The 20,444-nt window shown below is 41.3% G+C and overlaps 1 protein-coding gene across 3 annotated transcripts in view; it reads right to left on the bottom strand.

The window, feature by feature from the left end:
- MACROD2 (mono-ADP ribosylhydrolase 2) overlaps nt 1-20,444 on the bottom strand; it is an 840,112-nt gene that overhangs the window by 23,758 nt on the left and 795,910 nt on the right. For all 3 annotated transcript variants that reach the window (XM_051792687.1, XM_051792686.1, XM_051792688.1), the window contains exons 14-16: nt 17,948-18,025; nt 17,250-17,324; nt 16,661-16,753 (exon numbers count right to left, since the gene is read on the bottom strand). In XM_051792687.1, coding sequence (XP_051648647.1) covers nt 16,661-16,753; nt 17,250-17,324; nt 17,948-18,025 — 246 coding nt within the window. The remainder of the gene's footprint in view (nt 1-16,660; nt 16,754-17,249; nt 17,325-17,947; nt 18,026-20,444) is intronic.

The following is a 20,444-nucleotide window of genomic DNA, read 5'->3' as shown; positions in this document are numbered from 1 at the left end:
AAAAAGAAATTGATATAGTGGATCCACCCTTGGGTCGACCAGCAGCAACATGTCCCCTCTTCTTCTCCCCTGGAGTACCCAGAGCTGAAGGACAATACAGAGCTTTTGCCAGCACATAGTACAAGGATCAGAATTAGAGGTTACAGATGTGCACTGTACAGATATGCATATGGTCTAGGTCTGCAAGAAATTGTATGATAGTGTAGGATTATCATTGCCCACAGTCTCCACAAATACCTTGGCATCTGTTACTTTCATGGGAACTACTGAAGCTTTCAAAAGAATGCAAAAAGTGCTAATCCCCTGGTGCAAGTGACTTCAGTCCTGACAGGCACTTTCTCAGAGTCACAGATAAAACTGAAGGATTCAGCCATAAAGGATTAGGAGTAGTGTCACCTAGAATTAAGTCACTGGCCTTGAACCATGTTTTTGTTCAGTGCTGTCAATAGCAAATTTCACCATCTTAAAAACCAGCTTTATTGAGTTTCTTCAAATATATATATATCTCTTGATTTCCTGAGGGGGTTTAAAAGTCTAGACACCTCATGTTGTATAGTTTCCATTTTTTACTACACTTTGGTGCACTAAAACCCACCAATCTGACAATCCAAACAAATTATTTTCCCAACTGTGCACAGAATGTTTACTTATACAAGAAGAGACAGGAAATAAAATAAACACCTTGCATGTCTCTCTTCATATAGGATCTATTTTAAATAGCACAGACCCTGGAAGGGGAGGGCCTGTTACACAGAAAATTGGTCTTTGTCTGAAAAATTTATAGCTCACAGCAAATCAAGATAAATATCTTGCCTGCTTAGCTGCCCTGTTATTCTGATGTAAGAACCCAAAGGAGGTCTCTACATGAGATGTGCTTTAAGTCAAAAGTCTATGGCCTTTCAGCAGGTGTAGAGATTATTTGGGCTGGTAGGGAAGAAATAAGGCTTGTGCCTTAACGGGTTGTTCCAGTTCACCTTGAGTACTTGTGACAATGCTGAGCACTTACTGAAAATCCTTTGAGGGTCCCAAGCACTGATCCTCAGCCTGGTAAAACCTGCCATAATTTGAGAGTATTGTGCCTGGCTCAAGCTGAAGACGGACCAGGCTGTTGCAGTTGGCAACAGCCCCGGCACCATGACAAAGCCATCACAGCTACTGCATCCTGCAGGCAGCGGGTGGTCCTGCTGAACAGGGAACCCACTGCAAAGGCACATGTGGAGTCGATCAAAATATCTCTAACAAAACCTTCTCCTGAATCAAATTACTTTTTTTTTTTTTCTGTTTTAAAAGAACAAATAGTTTTACGGAAAATGTCATGTTTTCAGGGAGCCACACAAACGTATCCCGTGAAGCCCAAGATTTCCAGAGAAATGGTGCTGGCTCTTGCCAAAACTATGAACTGCAGCTATCAGATTGCCTTAAAAAAAATAAAAGTGAAAAACTTCCCAAATTTAAAAGGAAATGAGTATTTTTTTGATATTGTAAAACATTTTCATGGAGGCAGGAACAAGAGGGAAGTGCTTCTGACCAGCCAGCAGAAGCACCTATGAGTGTGTGTACTAGTCATTCATACAGAGCCAAACAAGCTATTCGTTCAGCAGCAGGAGCTGGAGGAAGCCTGTTGGTCACGGAGGATCTGTGTATAAGTGATGCAACTGTGATGGCAGTCCATGAAAGGGATGCTCCAATTAGGCTGATGAACATGCAAAGCCATGGAATTTAGGTTGTGCACTCCTCACCGTATTACCAGTTCAGGTTTAGAGACTGTGTTACAGGGCTATATGGCAGTAATGATTAATGATGACAGTAACAATACTAATGAGAATATACTAATAAGATGCTGCTAATCCTTCTGTATGTTCCCCATCAGCAAAATTCTTCACTTAAAATTTCATTTCCTTAATACAGAGTAATTCATAGCCCAAGAGATGACTTAAGAGTGTACCTATTACTGTACAATAGAAAATATAATGACGATAGACCCAAATTAGAGTTCACTAGGTTCAGTTTACCAACTCTTCACTCTCATGGTACATTTGCTACTGCAAGCTCAAGAGTTCAGATCCATTTTATTTCTGCCTGTCCTCAGGTTTACGAATCCTGAATTAATGCAGCTCTTTCCACAGACAAAAGAATTCTGCAAATAGCTGAAGGAAATGATAAGGACTCCAGGTGCCACAGATCACATACTGTACACAGAATGACTTCCCCAGAGTAGGCCCACATAGCAGTGCCTTGCGGCATCCATCATTACAGCCCAGTCCTTGGAGCGCTCCCGTTGTGTCCAAGTGCAGCCGGCTCTCTGCTCATGGAGCGGCGCTTGTAGCCAACAGCCATTATCCCTCCCGAAGGGAACACACAGAGATTTCAACATCAGGCCTCAGGAAAGGTGCTTTTATTTCAAACATTTTACCAAGGGCTGCTAGTGGGCCAATCAGTTTAAGTGTGTGACAGTTTATAGCAACAGAACTGTGAAGACCCCAGAAACTGGAAACTGGTAAAATGTGGGGAAAAAAGAGTTGCCTTCTTGCCAAAACAAAATTCCTGGTAATACAGAGTATTGGATCAAAGACAAACTATTTTGCAGAAACCTGGAACTTGCACACACCTCATCATGAAGGCTTTGGGAATGCTGGGTGGCAGCATCTCTGATGTTCTTGGCCACCCTGGTTGAGCACAGCCAAGGCTGGATCAGCCTCCTGCCCCTTCCTCCACCTTTCCTATGGACATATCCTCCAAATTCTGATTCATTCCCCGTGTGGACACAAATCACCAGCAGAAAGACTGCTCAGTGAGAAACTGGGGAGGTCCTGCCACTCTTGGCAATGCCTCATTGGAAACTCCCAGCAGCAAGGCTGCGAGAAGGCAATTCCAAAGTGTGCCTGCCAATTTGTACCTGCTGTAGCTACTCTCAGAGGATTAGAACTCACTCCTTCATTCCCAAAGCCTGACTAGTTCAAGCTCTCAGACCTCACAGGGATATAGTAAAGCATGAAGCAGCTTCAAGCTTTCTGCATGTGTATCCTTTGGGTGCTGGGGTCATAGAATTGTAGAATGGCTTGGGTTGGAAGGGACCTTTAGGATTATCTAGTTCCAACCTCCCTACCATGGGTCTTTGCCCAAAGATTCTTCCACCTCTCAGTCAATTAAGAGAAGGTACAAAATACCAGAGAAATGGCATTTCCTAGCGATTCTGATAAACAAAGTATATAACCAGCTACTTTAAAAGCAGGCTTTGAAATGCCACTGGCTTGCTTTGTTCTGAGCACATTCCCAGGGAGAATGTCAGGTCGCATAACTCATTTGTTATCTTTACACAGAGGAGCTCCGCTAAGCGCCAGCCATCATAAAAATACTAACATCCCTCTTTGTGGAAAACAAATAGAAAAGAAAAACACAGCATCTCTTTTAACAAAAAAAAAGCCAGTTAGCACTTCAAAGATTGCCACACGGTCTGTAAACAGTGATGTCAATACACAGGGGGAGCAGCGCTCCTCTTCAACGACAGCCTGAGTTACTCGAATGGAGGAGCATCCTTACAAGGATAACACTTCCCCATGACACAGAACTACACCGTGCATTCATTTAGACACACTCGGTGTTTTATTTCCCTCGATGGCTTGAAAAAATATGCAGAATAGCATAGGAATAGTGTTTCAATCTAGCCTTGTATAAAGCAGTGCTCTCTTTCAGGCAGCGAGCACCCAGCAACAACAACTTTATGTGTACCATGAAGGGGAGTGTCAGGGAGAAAACTGCAGTGACTGAGGTCACATTCCCTGTGTTTGCAAAGAAATCCTCTCCCACATTTTTCCCCACCATCGAAGGACACCTCCATGTATTTACAGCTAGCCACTTTAATGATATCTAAATATTTATCTCCTGAGTGGCTAAATTAGTGGGCATTTAATTCTAGTGATGCAAACACCTGATGGCTGGGGCTCTCATTTGCCTGTAAATGCAAATCACCAGCCACTGAGTTCAATTACGTGGCAAATGTCCACATTTGGATACATCTGAGGTATCTGAAATCCCACACAAAATCTGTGCTTCACATGCTTAAGCAGCTTTATTTCATGCTTTATAGGGAGGGAGGTAAGAAGGGAAAGAGCTGTGTGCTGGGGTTTTTTTTAAATCTCATTTGCAGTCCTATAGCTATAACTTGGAGATTAATAACAAAAGCGTGTATGTGACAATGCAGAAACAAATGCTGTTCAATGTCAAACACAATCCAAGATGCAAATTTATTTTTCTGTTAATTAACCAGGCTTTCATTTCAACTGCTCTGATCCTGTAAATAAAGCTCACAAGCCAGTTTCAAACAAGTGTGGGAATTAAGCAAACAAAAAAACCCCCTAAACCCTCAACCAAAACACCCCAACTCAACCGTCTCCTAGCACTGGCTGGCTAATTATGTTTGCCATTTTTCATTCAGAGGGATCTAAAGAGATTAGAACAGGTTAAAAGCAACAGTACTCAGGCACTGGCCCAAGGGTGACAGTCCCTTGAATACCACCAGCCAGTTACTGTCAACCACTGCCAAGAACCAAGGGGCATCCCTGAATATTCTGAGAGATAAGAATGGGAAAGATGGATAGAAAGATATATGGATGGATGAGAGGACAGACAGACAGAAAGAAGGGAGAGAAGAAAGAACAAACAACTGGTCCCCAACACTAAATAGCATGACATGCTCCTGCAGCTATGCCTAGCCTCTAAGGATTTGCTTTCCAAGCCCTTTATTGAAATTGTTCAGGTCCTTAACTGACCTCCTGGGGGGTAGATCAGGGGGGCTGAAAAGCCTTTAGCTAATTAAGCATGGCTGAGACATGCTTGATGAGATGGGGAAAATACAAAGCTTTTGAAAGGGTGAAAAATCTCTGACCATCTGATAGTGGCCTTGAGGAGAGAAGAAAGGGGAAGGACAAAGGGGCAGCTCTCTGCAGCAAGGAGGTATAGGACTCCCTAATTACTGGGTCACCGAGACCGTTACTGCTCCAAATGCCTGCGAAAGCCCACAAAACAAGCTTAGGAGGCTCTGCAAAAACAACAGCTCTTAGCAAGGATAGCATCTTCAGGAAAGCAAACAGGAGCAGCTTTCCCCAAGATACATCTGCTAATTAGAAATGATGGGTAATAGATGGCGGTGGCAAGGCCCCCAGATCAGAACAAGAATTTTCCCAGCGACCTCTCTACCTGTCTCCTCCGACTGCTGCTCTCCAAGGCCCCACAGATGGTGTTCTCTTTAAATTAATACCATCCCGCCAGCCAGAAGGAAGCTTCTGTTGTACTTGGCAATTCAGGTGAACAGCCTGCATTTAGGTTTCAAAGCGAATGCCCCAGGTGTTCCAGCAATATGGCAAGCAGCTGATGTGCTCCAGCCTCTTCAGACCCGGATAAGGCTCAGCTGTGTTTTCCTATCTCTAAGACCAGCTAGAGAAAAATCACAGCATTCAGAGGGCAAACTTCACAACATAAGAGCAAAGTCTGAGCTATCTTCACTCTAAATGGCTTTGTCAGCCACGAGCTGCAAAAGTGCTGGTGCCATCCAAACAAAGAGCTCTCCCTTGCCTTCTCCTCTTGGAGAAGCTGGATATGGCTCTGGCTGATTACAGGTGCAGGATAGCAAGGAGCAAGCTGGCTTTGACACCCAAAGCTGCGACCAAACCCTTGCCAAAAAGCAGTGCTGTGCTCACTCTTGCTTTGGGATGTGAAATCATACAGCTGATTTCCTCCCCTCCCACACACAGATCCTTCTCCAATTATTTTAGCTGTGTGCTGTGATCCAGTCAGATTCATAAGCCGGGCAAGGGAAGGCTGTCTCCATCCCTGAATAGGAGACCTCATTAAAAGAAGGAAGTGGTTCTGGCAATCTAATGCACTGCACGGCACTGCTGTTTCCAGGATCAGATATAAACCTCAGGTCTTGGCTACCTAGGGTGGTTAAATATCCAATAACAATTGTGATAAGAACAAATGGCGTGAACCATATTTTCTGGCCAACTCCTGACATCCCCTGGATTCCCCTTGAAGGTTCATTTGGAAAGATTTCCTGTGTCTTAAACTCTAATTCAGTACTGTTAAACATTGGCTGCGTTTAATGCCAGAGGAACAGTTCCATGAGCAGATTCTGTGATCTCTGTATATATCAGTTTCTAAGATACTTGAATTCCTTTAGATAGGTACCGGATATACATATATTTCTTATCATCTGCTTTTCATGCTCACACACTTCAAGAGCCAGCTGGATCTGAAAGCAGAACTGCATCCAGGAAATCTATTCCCCTCCTCATCCTACGTCATGCTGGAAGGAGACAAGATTGGAAATATTGTTTAAAGACTTTTTCCTTTTCTTTTCTTTTCTTTTCTTTTCTTTTCTTTTCTTTTCTTTTCTTTTCTTTTCTTTTCTTTTTTCTTTTCTTTTCTTTTCTTTTCTTTTCTTTTCTTTTCTTTTCTTTTCTCTCTTCTCTTCTCTTCTCTTCTCTTCTCTTCTCTTCTCTTCTCTTCTCTTCTCTTCTCTTCTCTTCTCTTCTCTTCTCTTCTCTTCTCTTCTCTTCTCTTCTCTTCTCTTCTCTTCTCTTCTCTTCTCTTCTCTTCTCTTCTCTTCTCTTCTCTTCTCTTCTCTTCTCTTCTCTTTTCCTTTTCTTTTCTTTCTTAAGTAAACTTGCCCATGTTGTAGGGCCAGAATATTCAAAACCAAGCTACAAAAGCATCCAAACTTTCGGACATTTACCTGAAAAGCAGCTGTGCTTCAGCTGTGGGGGGCCTGCAGTACCACTGTGTGGTTACTGAGACGTCTCAGTAACCTCCCAGTAACGTAAGTCATCTGCAATTCAAGACTCAGGCTTCTAAGTGCAAGCAGATTTATCATGAGACAGGTATCAAAAACATTGACAATGGTTTAAAGGGACCACAATTGCTGTACCTACCACACACTGGACAGTTACTGCTTTGGAAGACAGACAGATAAACCAAAATCACAGAGGATGCCAGTTTTGCCAGTTCGAGACTAGTGTGGGAGCTTGTTAGCAACACTCATGTGAGAGGAATTGTAAAATATCTGCTGTCCCAAGGAGGAGATCCCAGAAAATGAGAGCACAACTCTGCTCTCTTCTGGAGATCCAGCTTTGGAGACCAATGTGACCACCAGAGAGGAGCTCCTGATATCAAAGGAAGGACTGGATGTGCTGGTAAGGATCACACCAAAACACCATGAATGTGTGAGGTGAGATGCCCAGAGGCAGGGCCAGGGCCGAATGGAGATGTGATGGCAGCAGAAACTTGGAGCCACGGGTATCCAAACCCACGTGAGGGAGTGGGACCATGCCAGTGCTTACCATGGGCCTCATACCCTGTTGAACAGAGCATGATAGAAATAAATCTGAAATAATGCTGGAGGGGGTCAACACCTGATCCTTGTGTCTTAAGAGATCCATACATGGCAGCCATGAGGGAGGCCCTTTCCATCCTTTCCACACATGCTGGGTCAGCATTGATGACAACATGTGACCTGCAGAGACCTTTCAATGCCCAAAAAAGAGCAAAACAAAAAGCAATGAAGCTGCTGTACACTCAAACTAGCAAATCCTACTCAGTTTTCTGATCTCTCCAGACCAGCTGGGCTGATGGATGCACCACCCAGAGAGGAGGTGATACTCAGACCCAGCCCTGCTGACTACCTTCCTGCTAATCTTCCCTCTAGCTTAGACTGCTAGAAGAATCAGCCAATTTAATTTCCTTGACTCGAGCTACTGGAGTTAGGTACTGATTTTTCTGCACATTGACATCTTATTTTGAAGCACCTGAGGTATCTCCATTTGTGCTCATTTGACGCCTTTGTGCTACATTTCAGGCTGACAGACCATACAAACACATCCAGCAGATGCACTTTAACTGATGAAACACCTTGCAGCCGAGATAGCATTTGGCCACAAATTGGGAATCTCAATGTTTTCCAGGCCCTGAGACAGTGAATTTGCTATCCTGACCCCCTGACTGTATACCATTGTTAGCTGTATCCAGGGGGCAATGGAGAAAAGATTATTGACTTTTTCTGCTCAGAATCCAGAACACAGTTTAACTGATTTTCTATCCAGGTAAGAATGGTATAGCCTGTAAGTGACTGCTTATTTCCTCCATAGAGAAAATGCTGAACGTGTAAACACGCTGTCTTTCAAGGGCTGTCAAGTAATGTAGGTATTGAGTGGTTTTTGACAGGATGCTGTAAATGGAATAAAGACAGTTTTGGCCTCTGTGGCAGCTATGATTACTGGCATAGCTATGCCCTTCACACTAGTGATTGGAGAACAAACAAACAAACAACAAAGGCTGCACATCCACAAAGGGGAATAATGAGACAAAAGGCTATGTGTCTCAAAATTTCAGGGTAAAGACCCTGCACCAGTGAAACAATAATAAAGGGTATCTTGTAGTTGAAATTTGCTGGCTGCAGAAAGCAATGGATTTTAGAACTCTGGATGGAAGTCACAAGTGAAGTCTGAGTCTCGGAGGAAAACACTTACTAACTATTTAAGCAAAGCACAGTGTTACTCAAGTATGGAAAAATTAAATTATGAGCATCCAAGCATGCGTATGGGCAAGTAAAAAAACCACCATTCCATACTCTTCATATTTCTCTTGGATCTCTCAAACAAAACCAAGTGCTTTTGCAGTTGCCCATAGACTGTCTCCAGCTGCAACTCAAAGTGCATCACTCAGAGCACTGCTTTCATTGCATCTGCAAACACATGCACAGCACACAGGAGTGCTCTGGGAAAAGACCTTCAGACTTCGTGAAAGACCCCAGAAAGGAGACTCTGAGCTTTTTGTGAAATAACAGGAAGTCCCAAATGCACCAATATGTTGAGACGACACTACTGCCTGATTAAGGTGCAGTCACAGGGATGCAGGAGGCGAGAGCTTCCTCCCTGGCAGATCACTCATGGTGACTAGAGACAGGGGCAGTTTGGGCTGTTGGGCTAATACTGTGGGCTAGGCATGCTGGTGGTGACCTTGCAGGCTCATCTGGAGGCAAAACGTGATGAAAGCCAACCAAGCAGAGGAAAACTGTTCCAGATGGCAAGATCTGCTCGAGAGAACACTCACCTGTCAACCGCATTAGGAAAAGGTGAGGGGACAGAAAAGCTGCTGCCAAAACATTGTGGGTAACAGGCAGAAAAAAAAGGAAGAGAAAATACAGAGGTATGAGGAAAGCATTATGTTTCAAAGATCTAAATGAGATCGGGTGGGATTTTTCCTGCTCTGGGTTTGCAGTAGTGAGAAGCAGATTTAATCTCAGTTGGAGTCATGCAACCTCCACTTTACAAGTTGTACACACATTTCCCCTCACTGTGTAGCACTCCCTCCTTGTACAGCTCTGGCCTCACTGTCCAAGTGCCAGGAGCAAGGGCACTTATGAAACCCTGGTGTACCTCACTGGCAGAGTCAACAGTGGGAATGCACAGAAGAGAAAACAGAACAGAACTGAATCAAAAAATATGCCTCTTGACCCACCTGACAGTACACAGAGTGAGTACACGTCACCCTTCTCATACGAGAACAAGGTTTACTCCTCACACACCACTGGGCAAAACAACAGAAACAAACCTACTAACAGCGAGGTGACAGTGTTTTTCCCCTGCTCCCCCAAAGAACAAGCAAGGGAATCTTTTAATCCTTTGTTCCTGTTCTGTACTTGAAATAAAAGACAGTTCTCCCAAATCATCCCCTTTCCACTCCCACTGCTTGTGGTTTCCCCATACCTACTTATGACCAGATTCCACGCTATTTTATGAAAATCCCTGGCTAAGTGCAGTTTGTCTCTCTGCTGCCCTAAATGTGTGGTCATTTGAGTTTCTGAAATAGCTACAAAGTGGTGCCACAACCTGGGCATTTGATACATCCATTTTAACCTCAGCAAGTGGGAGCACAGAAATTCCAGTTCCAGAGCTGGCTCAGTAGGACCTGTGTGTATTTCGTCATAAACAAACTTTATTAAAAGAGGTAAGATTCCAAATTTAATCAGTGCTTAACAAAATGAATCCGCCTTTTGTAGTAGATGTGGGAACAAGAACATAACATGTGTCCATGGGGGATCAAATTCTTTCCTGGTGAAACTGCCTGCACTCCTTTGGTCTGCTGGACCCATTCTAATTTAAGACCAAAGTTCCTAGTATGGCAAATAGGAGCTAAGCCCACCATTCAAACAGATGCCTCTGTAGCTGTACAGTATATTTAAAAATGGTGCCATATCTCTGGAGGTGCTAAAGCTAATTTCCAGATATACTGTTAACTATGATGCCATCTGTAAAAGTACAGTCCTTGGCCAGTGAGCCCTACTTTTTCAATATGTTCCAGGAAAAAATTTCTAAGATGTCAGCCTCTCTCCCATATTCCTTTGACTCATTCCTTGGGTGCTATTTGAGATGACGTGAAAGGGATGCATGTTTCATTTGCATAAGGCATTGCTGCCTCTCTGGAGAGGTGAACTAAAACCAAAGCCTGGCAGATTTGGACCCCACTACATGAAATATGGATTCCATTATCTTCCCAGTTTTCACATGTCAAAAGGGCGTTATCAGTATCTTAAAGCTCTTCAAACCTTGTAGCTCTTAAGTAAAAAACATGTAACATCATGTAATACTATTATAAACATATGAGGACTTAGAATGACTTCATAGCATCTGCTTTTCAGTGGGATATTATGACTGTATATTTTTTGGCATTCCCACCATGGAAAATCAAAATTAAAATGGTACTTCAAAATATTCCATTAAAAATATCCAATTTCTCCTCCAGCTTCTCAGAAGATTTAATTTCTTTTCTTTCTTTTTATTTTCTGGATATGGAAAAGAGTTCTAAAACTTCTTTTACTTGATTTAATGCTGAGTGTGTTTCAATTCAGTGCTGTTAATTAAACTAAACAAAGGCCGCATTGTCAACAGTTTCAGCAGGAACAAAGAGATGATATTTTTAAATGAAATAAAAATTGTCAATTCATAATTTCTATTCTGCTAACTGAAAATGAAATGAAATGAAGAAAGCAATCAAATACAGACAATAATCCTTAAACACTATCATTGTTACAGTGCTCCCTTTTGTTGTTTCTTGTTTTCTTTCCTTTTGGCTTTTTGTCTTGTACTCTCACCATCAAGTCTGATAACATAAAGTGACTGTGACAGCAAGCAAAATGTTTAAGCTGAAAAATTCTTAAGTTTTCTACATTTTTTTATTAGAAAAGCACACAGAAAAAAATTAAATTGCAAGAGATGAAAAATAATTAAAACTTAAAATTGATCTTGCACCACCTATTCTTTACATACATTCAGGCTAGAATCTGATATACGGAGAGTAATGAAAAGAAACAGATTCCTTCTGTGGCAGGAAAAAAAATATGACTTTTTCCCCCTGAGGAGACTGAAATCAATATCTGGAGCAGACTACTGACTGTAATAACCACCCCGCCTGCCAACGCACAGTGTTGGGTAGCATCCTTAGGGAAGCCCCCTCAGGGAAGCCCTGCAGGAGGTCTGCATTCCATTTGTCGCCCCATTGTGCTGATCCTGCACCAACAGCGAAGCCCCTTTGCTGATGTAAGAGCCTAGAGACCTCCCAGTTCAGAACTGGCAAAGCCACCACACCACAAACATAAACCCACAGACAGTGGGAACAAAAAACCCACTCCTCTTCCTCAGACTGTAACACACAAGCAGAGTAGAGAAGATATGCTCACACAGAGCCACTCACAGGCAGATCAGCCTCACCTGGCTACTTCCACAAGCCACAGACATTACCTGGATATCCTTTTCTACCATAGCTATGATGCCTTTAGAAGGTGAAAGTATTTTACACTGAGATATATAGACCAAACAGCACTTGGGCCACCACAAACTGGTGAGCAGAATCTGCTCACAAAACCTCTTCATCTGACTGATATTGCAACTGCAAAGTTCACTGGAGTTTCATGCAGATCTCTAGCAAATAAAGGCATGCAAAGCAAGGCTTCTTAAATCCTAGAGGTATCCCCTGGATAAAGGCACTTCTTTGGCTTTCCAGGGATAATCTTTCTGCACATCTCCAGCTACTCCCATCTACTTGCTTCCCAACAGTCCAACTCTCCATGTAGCAAATCCACTTTTATTTTTCTTTGACAAACACCAATATCTGTCAGAAGCCGATTTGAAAGACACATTTCATATTTAGTTAGCATCAGAATATGCTGCAACAGCCCAAAAAATGGCATCTGATCTATTCAGTATGGGTTGTTATCAAAGACCAAACACACTGTACCTGATTCAGTATATTTATTCCTCTCCTCTTCGGGCAACTGAATAAAAGAAGTTGGAGTCTTTACACTAGATCTTCAGAAGCCACAACTCTCCAAAATATCTTCGTATTCTTTTCTTTCCAAACAAAAAGAATTTATATTTTTAAAGGAAGTTTTTTTAAATCTCTTTTTTTTCCCCTGAAATGTCTCATCTCTCTCCACTTGAAGCTGAAAAGAAGTTTGATTAAGCAATAAAAGGTAGTTACAATTGCCATGAGTCAAGAATAAAAATGTCAGATTTGTCCAAAAAGATCTTTCTCAAGAAGTATTTAGTTTCTCTATAGCCACAATGTCATATTAAAGTCATTATTTTGATGTTATTTATGACTGTACCAATGCATAAAAAATCCTATAAATGCCTGAGACTGAAACTATAAAAAAAAAAAAAACAGAGAGAGAGCTCTGTTCCTCAGGTTTTGTAATATCTAATTCTCTCCAAGATTATGCCATAAAATTATCACTCCTGCTAAAGTACAATGAGCAAGTGAAGGATGGATGAAAAGATGGCTACAGAGTTACAGAGCTATTCATGTAACAAAGACTGTTGAGCAAAACTGAGCTTAGCTTGAACAGAAATTAAGCAGAATTCAAATTTACAGTAAACAAGCACTGACCAGAAGATTGACAAAGAAAATCTCATGTACTTCAAATGGTTTAAATTGTGAAACCTCCCCCAGCCAGCCTTGGTTAGGGTGAGGATGCTACTCAAACACTCTAATTTGTTTCTTGGGTGCAGGAACATCCCAGGTCAAGCTCAAACCATGTAAGATAAAATATTTTAGCTCAAATACAGAAGAGAGAAAACAGAGAAATAACAGAAATAACTTCATTTTCTAGTGCTCTGACAGAAATCCTATCCCTCCAAAGAGTGAGGCAACTTCTAAGGATGATCAGAGAAGGAAATCCTCATATTGTATGTCTTGACGAAGAGAGACAGAAAGAGATGGGAAATAAGATGACAGAGGGAAGAGTGGGCTCGGAGGAGGAATTGGCTACATATTCACACAAATACACAAATCAACACGGGGTTTATTTCCATGTGCTGAAAATTGTGGTCTGGAAGAAGTGTGCTGATTAAACCTGCAGCTAAATGCTGAGTGCATGGTCATTACAACATAACAGGACTATTTCCAAGTGTACATATAAAGGGACTGCCAAATGGTCTATTAAAAGCATGTACACTTACCTAGTCAGCAAATAGGTCAGTGATCACCACTTACTCTGCTTTTTAATAAAGGGATTTGACAATATTCCCTAATCTTATAAGAAACACAGATTTTCATTATTCTTTTGTGAAGCACAATGAGTGCATTATAGTAGCTAGAAAAAAAATTAAAAAGGCATCTTAGTTTGCCTTTCTTCTTCAGTTGCTCCCTAGTAATATATAACTTTAAGTTACAGTAGGAAAAAAAAGGGAATAAATTGGCACATGCGATATTTTATTACTGATTTTGGAAAAAGCAACAGCAGGTTTTTATGAAACACACACAGTGCCTTACATTGTTATATTCTTCAGGGTAATCTGGCTTGGTTCTTACTGCTGGCAATGGGAAACAGCAGTGAGACTGCCAAGACTTTGATTCTTCATTCCTCTGGGCTCCTGGCGCCCCAGAACCTTGTGAGCACCAGGATCTGGGACTCCTTAGAAATACACACTGCTGCATGACCCTGGAGCTGTGAAGCCAAATGAACTATACAGAAAGGACCCTGCAAGCCCTAAAATCCCCCAAACCACAGAGATGAGCTGGTAGTAAAACTTGCACAATTAAATCAGAAGCTAACCTGTGGTTTGTCAGAAGTTTGCAAAAACTGAGACACATCTCAAAAGTAAGAAACAGTCATTTTTCCAAGGAAAACCATATCACTGAAAAAAATTCCTAGCACGCTTCAAAGCCACAATCAGTAGCTGAGCAGAAATCCAGCTTTAGGTTGGAAAAGGGACTCTGATCTTTGTTGGCCATTTAGTGGTTCACACAGCTCCAGTGCTGGGGACCACACAGGTCGCAGATGACTCCCATTAATCTAATAGCTCCCAGTGAGAGAGAGAGACAGAAAGAGGAGAGAGGCAGATATATGCTACCCTCTGCTCCAGGATGAGCTTGATAACAGAAAAAACAGTCAGTCATAGAACAGAAAGTTTGCAGTTTAGTAGTCGCTACATTGCAGTCACTACATAGAGTTCCAGAATGGTCCAAAACAACTAAAAATCCCTGTATTTCCATTTAACGGGACTAGCAGTCCCATGTTAGTTTTTTTCTCCACGTGTTCCTAGACAAAAATAAGCCACTTCATCCTATGTCAAATGTACTGTGCACGCTGCTGGAAAACTATTCAACTGAATTAGTTTACGAGGTAGCACTTGGGTTATATAAAATAATGTTACATATTAAATCTCTGTTTTATGCTAGGTAATCTCCTTCCATTAAGAGAAGTCTCTCATTGGGGAATATATCTTATTTTATCAGCCTGAACTTCAGCTGATTTTACTTTTTTACCTCTTTTTGTCCAGACCCACCTCACTTTGTGGTGAACTTTCAAAACCCATGTGGCAGAGTATGTGCCCACCAGAACAGGAAGCATCTAGCAAGATGAAGTTTGAGAGTGCTTATACCCATGAGAATGGAACAAAACAAGGGAAAGCCTTAATTTCCTCCTCAAAACCCTGAAAAAGCACCCATTTATTTTCCCTGAGCCAAAGACAGTATATTTGGAAGAAGATGAACAGAATATCTCTGCTGTTGTCCCAAACACAGACTCAACACATCAACTCCTCTTATCAGGGAACTTACCAAAAGCTCACTTAAAATGATGAGAGTCCTTCTATGGACTTCCAACAAGCTTTGGATCAGAGGAATCCTGCACAGGAGCAATGCCTGAGCCCCCCGTTAGGAACACGTTCCAAGATATTTAGAAAGAACCTTTTACTTAGTATTGGAACTTTTTAAATCAGGAGCAGGAAACGGAAAAGTGCCAAGAACAATGCTATTCTGACATCACCTTCTTTTCCTTAACATTACATATTCTAATAGTAGGTAGAACAGATGGTGGAACACAATCTCTCTGTTGAGAAAGCGACAGTCCCTAGCCGTAGGGGACACTAAAGTATTAAAGAGGAGAAAATTTACAAATCACAAAGTATATTTTGTCCAACTTGCTTATAACGAGGCATAAAATAAAATGTAAGTAATTTCTATTCAGAGGAAATTAACATGAAGACATTGCTATTTGCAATCAGAGTGAGCCTGTATTGTATAACCTGGATTTGCAGCTGAGGTAGGGAGCTACCATTTACCTGGACTTGGAAGTAAGGATTATATCAATTCTCCCTTCATCATCATTAATACAGCACAAACCAGTACCATTAACATGAACAATAATAAGGAGATGTGATTAGTCCCAACTTGGATAGGCAATTAAAATTTAAAAAAAAAAGGAGAGGAAATGTTGTTTAGCTGTATATGAACAAAGAGATTCTATTAACCCAGCTTTGCAGTGAAGAAAAATGTCAATATTGCTAACACAGGTTTGCAATTAAGTTGGTGTCAATGTGGCTGGGAAAAGGAGTTCATAATTAGGACAACACAGTTAGTATTGACCTGAATTTTCAATAAAAATCATGTCTGTGTTTTAATTTGGAACTGTAAAATTCATCCCCATGCTCTACAAATGACCATATAATTATTAACTTGCAGTTACTTTAAATTAGAGAATTATTTACATAATACATTATTTTATATATCACCATGTGCCTGTTGCAAGTGGTGAGATGAATGCAGGGTTCCCAGAAGTGTCCAACACTTAAACTTTTACATTTCCTTGCAGAAGCATTCCTAAAGATTTAAATACTTTACTCCCAGAAAAAATTACTACTTCAGCAAGACTCTGCATTCCCACTCTAAATATTGGTTTCCTCATTAGAATTATTAGTTTTAGTTAATTGCTGGTTAAATCTTTATTAATGACCTCACAAATAATAATCATACCCATTTATTTTAAACACTCTTGATGCTTCTGGCGAACGTGATCAAGAGTGTACTTAAATGGACAAAAATTGGTTGTTTAATCAGCCTTATGCACTTAAATGCAGAAAACCAACAATGAGAAGAGTATTTATTTTAAAGGCACTTTTGAACCTGGGTGTGCACTTTTTTGCACTTATTTTCCTATGCAAATCCAAGTTCAACATATCAAAACAACACTCAAAGATAAGACAAGAAAGGATTTTTTTCTTAGAAGAAAAAAGCTTTTATGTCCTCTTTTCATGTTTCCTACAATAAAAAAGAAAACATGAGTCCAGCAGCATTCTGTCTCAATCTGTTTTATAAGTAGGCTCACCTCCTTCTTCTTCTTTTCCTTCTTCCTTTTCCTCTGCACCAGGAATCAAAGGTGTCTCAACTTCTGTTGTGTCTTCTTGGTTCAACAGTGTCTCTGAATAAATTTGATAAAAAGAAGATGAACAGTAAGGCCTTTCAGAACAGACATGAAAGGATTAACATCCACTACAGACCTTGCCATTAAAAACACTGGCAGAGGAAAAGGATCCTTTTCCCCAAGGGTACAAATACAAAAGCTGCTGAAGGAAATCCAAGGGGCTGTAGTTGACAGCAAAGCCTTGACCCTTCAAGATGCTGAACTTTCTGGGATCTAGCACAAAATCACCACATGCCTGGATCGAAGCATGGCTCTACACTGGGACTCTTCACAAGCCCAGCAACACACATACTCCATGCCCCATCCCTGGAAGTGTTGAAGGCCAGGCTGGATGAGGATTTTAGCAACCTGGTCTAGTGGAAGATGTCCCTACCCATGGCAGGGTGGTTGGAAATAGGTGGTCACTAAGTTCCCTTCCAACCCAAGTCTTTGATTCTATGATAGTGGTTTTGCCTGTTAATCTTGCTTTTTGCTTTCAAGACACATGCAGTACCTTCTATTTCCATGCAGGAGCTTTGGGAATCTGCCCCAGTTTTCATCTCCTCCTTTGCAGAAACATCCTGTTGTCCTGTTAATAAAATAAACAGAAAATGGCATCAGGATGATGCTCTGCGCTGGCAATGCTAAGTTCATCAAAACAAGATATGAACCTACCATACATTATGGTACTTGTCAGCCAAGTACTGCTATTTTTCTGTTAAGTGAAATGTTGGACTTATTTTATATATGAAAATATCACTTAACAAACTCTCAGCATTGTTTGTTAAATGGCTGATCAAAACTGACCCTGCATTACTTTTATTTTTTCTTCTTTTGTAGCCCAGCCTTGACACTGTTTCTCATAGGAGCTGTTGCAAAGCTCTTGCACTTGACAGTCAGCTTAGCAGAAGGAACAGAAACAGCCCACAGGCTTTTAGAACAACAACAGCAACACAGAAGGACAATAATAACAATGCTATGCACCCGGGATCAATACGGCTTAACCCACATATTTGGAGATGTGTGTCTTCTCCGGTAACCCCAGAGACTACGGCCTCACAACTGGCTGACACACAACCTCTACCAGCCAACAGCATTTCCTTAAGGGGGCAGAGGTCAGGCTGAAACCCACTGGATGCTGAAAATGGAACAACTAAAGTTCCCAACTGGTTCATTATCTCTGTCTCAAGAAATTTTCATACAAAACTTTACCTTCATCTTGAGCTTGCTCAGACACCACAGGATGCACTGGATCACTCTCCCGCGTGCCTTTGGAGTCTTTCAGGGAGTCTGAGGAAAGAGTAAACAAACAAATAAATCCTGCAGCAGTTTCACACCGGAAAAGCCTAGTAGCTCCTTGAGTTAGAGGTAGCACTTAGGTGCCAGCTTCATATTTGGCATTCTGATACGCTGACAGATTTTCTATCTGTTTAACCAAAGCCCTATAAACTACAGAAGTATACTTGTGGGTTTCAACTATTCAAATTGATTTCAGAACCCCTACACTTACTGAGCAGTTTTTTGCCTGCAGTACAAACCTTAAACAAGGAGCTAGCAAGGAAGGATGCCTAAGAATAATCAGCAGAGCTACCAAGAATTTTGTTTCTAACAAATGGAGTGGCACAAAGCTATGAGGAACAGCACAAACCACCTACTTAATAAATAAAGTGATTAATTATTTATTTAGAACAACACCTTTTTGTGGCTGGATTTTCACAAGCTTGACAAACATTAAATCCCATAAATCCCAGTGCAAATCCTAGCCTCATGTCACTTGACGACAGAACTCCCAAGGTCATTATTGCAGCCCAGAGTGCTTTTCTTTTTTGGAGCAGACTGTCAAAATGCACTGCCCACAGCCATACTCTGAAACAGTGGCAAAGTGAGGCTTAAATTAGATAACATAAAGCCCAATTGCCATGCTATCTGGGATTTTAATAAGCACAGGGCATTATTTTCTTGTGTCCAACAGCATCTTCTGACAACAGCCACTTAGTTTTTGCTTGGGGATGGAGAAATGCATAATACATAATTCCATTGAATTCAGGTAATGCAGCAACGCAGACAGCCGTTTTAGCTCTGTTCATCCCCATAACACACAGCTTTGCCTGGATAAAGAGCCCTCTTTGAGCCTCATTAAAAACCACCGCTAATCTAACTGGACACTTCTGCAAACTACAGGGGTTAAGTCCACTCCAGGTCATAACAGTGGCAACAGATAATCAGGATTTGTGTGAAACACTTTCTAAAGTGCTGCTCGATGGAAAACGTAGGTGAGGGTGCCAAAGATCTACAAAATGTGATAATAAATCATGTTATGACAGTCTTGTTATAGCTTAACTTCTGGAAGGTCCCTTTCCACAATACAGCCAAGCAAATCTTACAATATACCCAAGGATACCCCTGTAAAATTCTGTTTCTGAAACTTTCAAATGATAATCTCTGATGGATAAGTGGGAAAGCTGGGTTGTTAACATCTGATCCAAATTTAATAATCTGTAGGAAAGGTATGCACTGAAAGTGTGTGGCTTTAATTAACTGCAAATAATCCCCCAAGGCAAATATTTAATTACCTGCACAGCTTCTTACTTCTTTCGTGGCATGGCAATAAGTTTATAAATCCAAGTTTGAAAGTAAAATAAGTCACTGATGTACAATTTGCTAAACTTTGCCCTTGCTGCACTTTTTTTCACCCTACTGTGGACTAAAAACACTACTCACTGTTCTCAGGTGGACTAGTGTGCCAGTCTTTCATACTGGAATGCCACTTTGTACCATGAGGTACATAGGATTACCCTATCAGCCCAAATCAGAGTAAAAATAAATTAGAATTTCATAAAATTCCAAGTTTAATAAAAAAGCCAGTTGAAGGATCTCTTGGTATAAATGGGAATAGCACTAAAAATCTATAGAGAATTTTTCAACCAAACTTTAAACCCACTGAGCAGAATTCTGGCTTTGCTGAAGTTCTGGACAAAGCTTTCAGGATATCAAACAAGCCAAGATTTGTGCCACCTGTAACCCCATACCCTAAATTAATACAATATTTTTTTCCTGTATGATACAGAAGCATCCTTGTAAAAGGAACTGTACTGGCAAAGCTGGAATCAGGAGTCCTCTGCCTTAAATACCAAGCAGCCAGGGCCCAAACACAGCCCTTCAGGCAGTCAAAAGTGATGATAAATGTGATATCACCTGCTAGGGGATGGAGAGCTGCATGTGGCTCTGCCCCATCAGACCCTTAGAGCCATCTTATCCTACACCTCTTGCACAGTACTTCAAACTCCCAGATCAGGGCCTTTAATCTCAGTTCACAGGTGCCACCTTTTTCTCCCAGCATGAGGAATGATTCCAATTTCATGCAAAAATCAATCCACAGCATCAGAGGCACAATTACGGGCTTTGGTCAATGATAACAAATGGAGCTTAAGGAGCCTCATGCCTGGCTGATGTATGTGCCCCACCACACTGCCTTTTGGGCAGGGCTTATGGAAAACTGCAGTTTTCACACAGTGTGGGGCGTCACTGCTATTCCCACCCACTGGCACAGCTGGCAGTCTGTCCCCTCAGGCTTTATTCTTACGGGATTGTAATTTTGTGTTAAACTTTCATTTTTATCATAAACAGTTTTCCTGTTGCTCCAGGGTTTGAGAAAGCAATTTGGCTGCACAGAATTCCAAATTATCCCTTTTTTTTTTTTTTTTCAAAG

Source organism: Manacus candei, unplaced genomic scaffold (assembly GCF_025592945.1).
Source record: "Manacus candei isolate 608988 ecotype Guabito, Panama unplaced genomic scaffold, ASM2559294v1 h1tg000035l, whole genome shotgun sequence".
In the NCBI taxonomy this organism is placed as follows: Eukaryota; Metazoa; Chordata; class Aves; order Passeriformes; family Pipridae; genus Manacus; species Manacus candei.
This window is presented reverse-complemented; position numbering and strand designations above follow the sequence as displayed.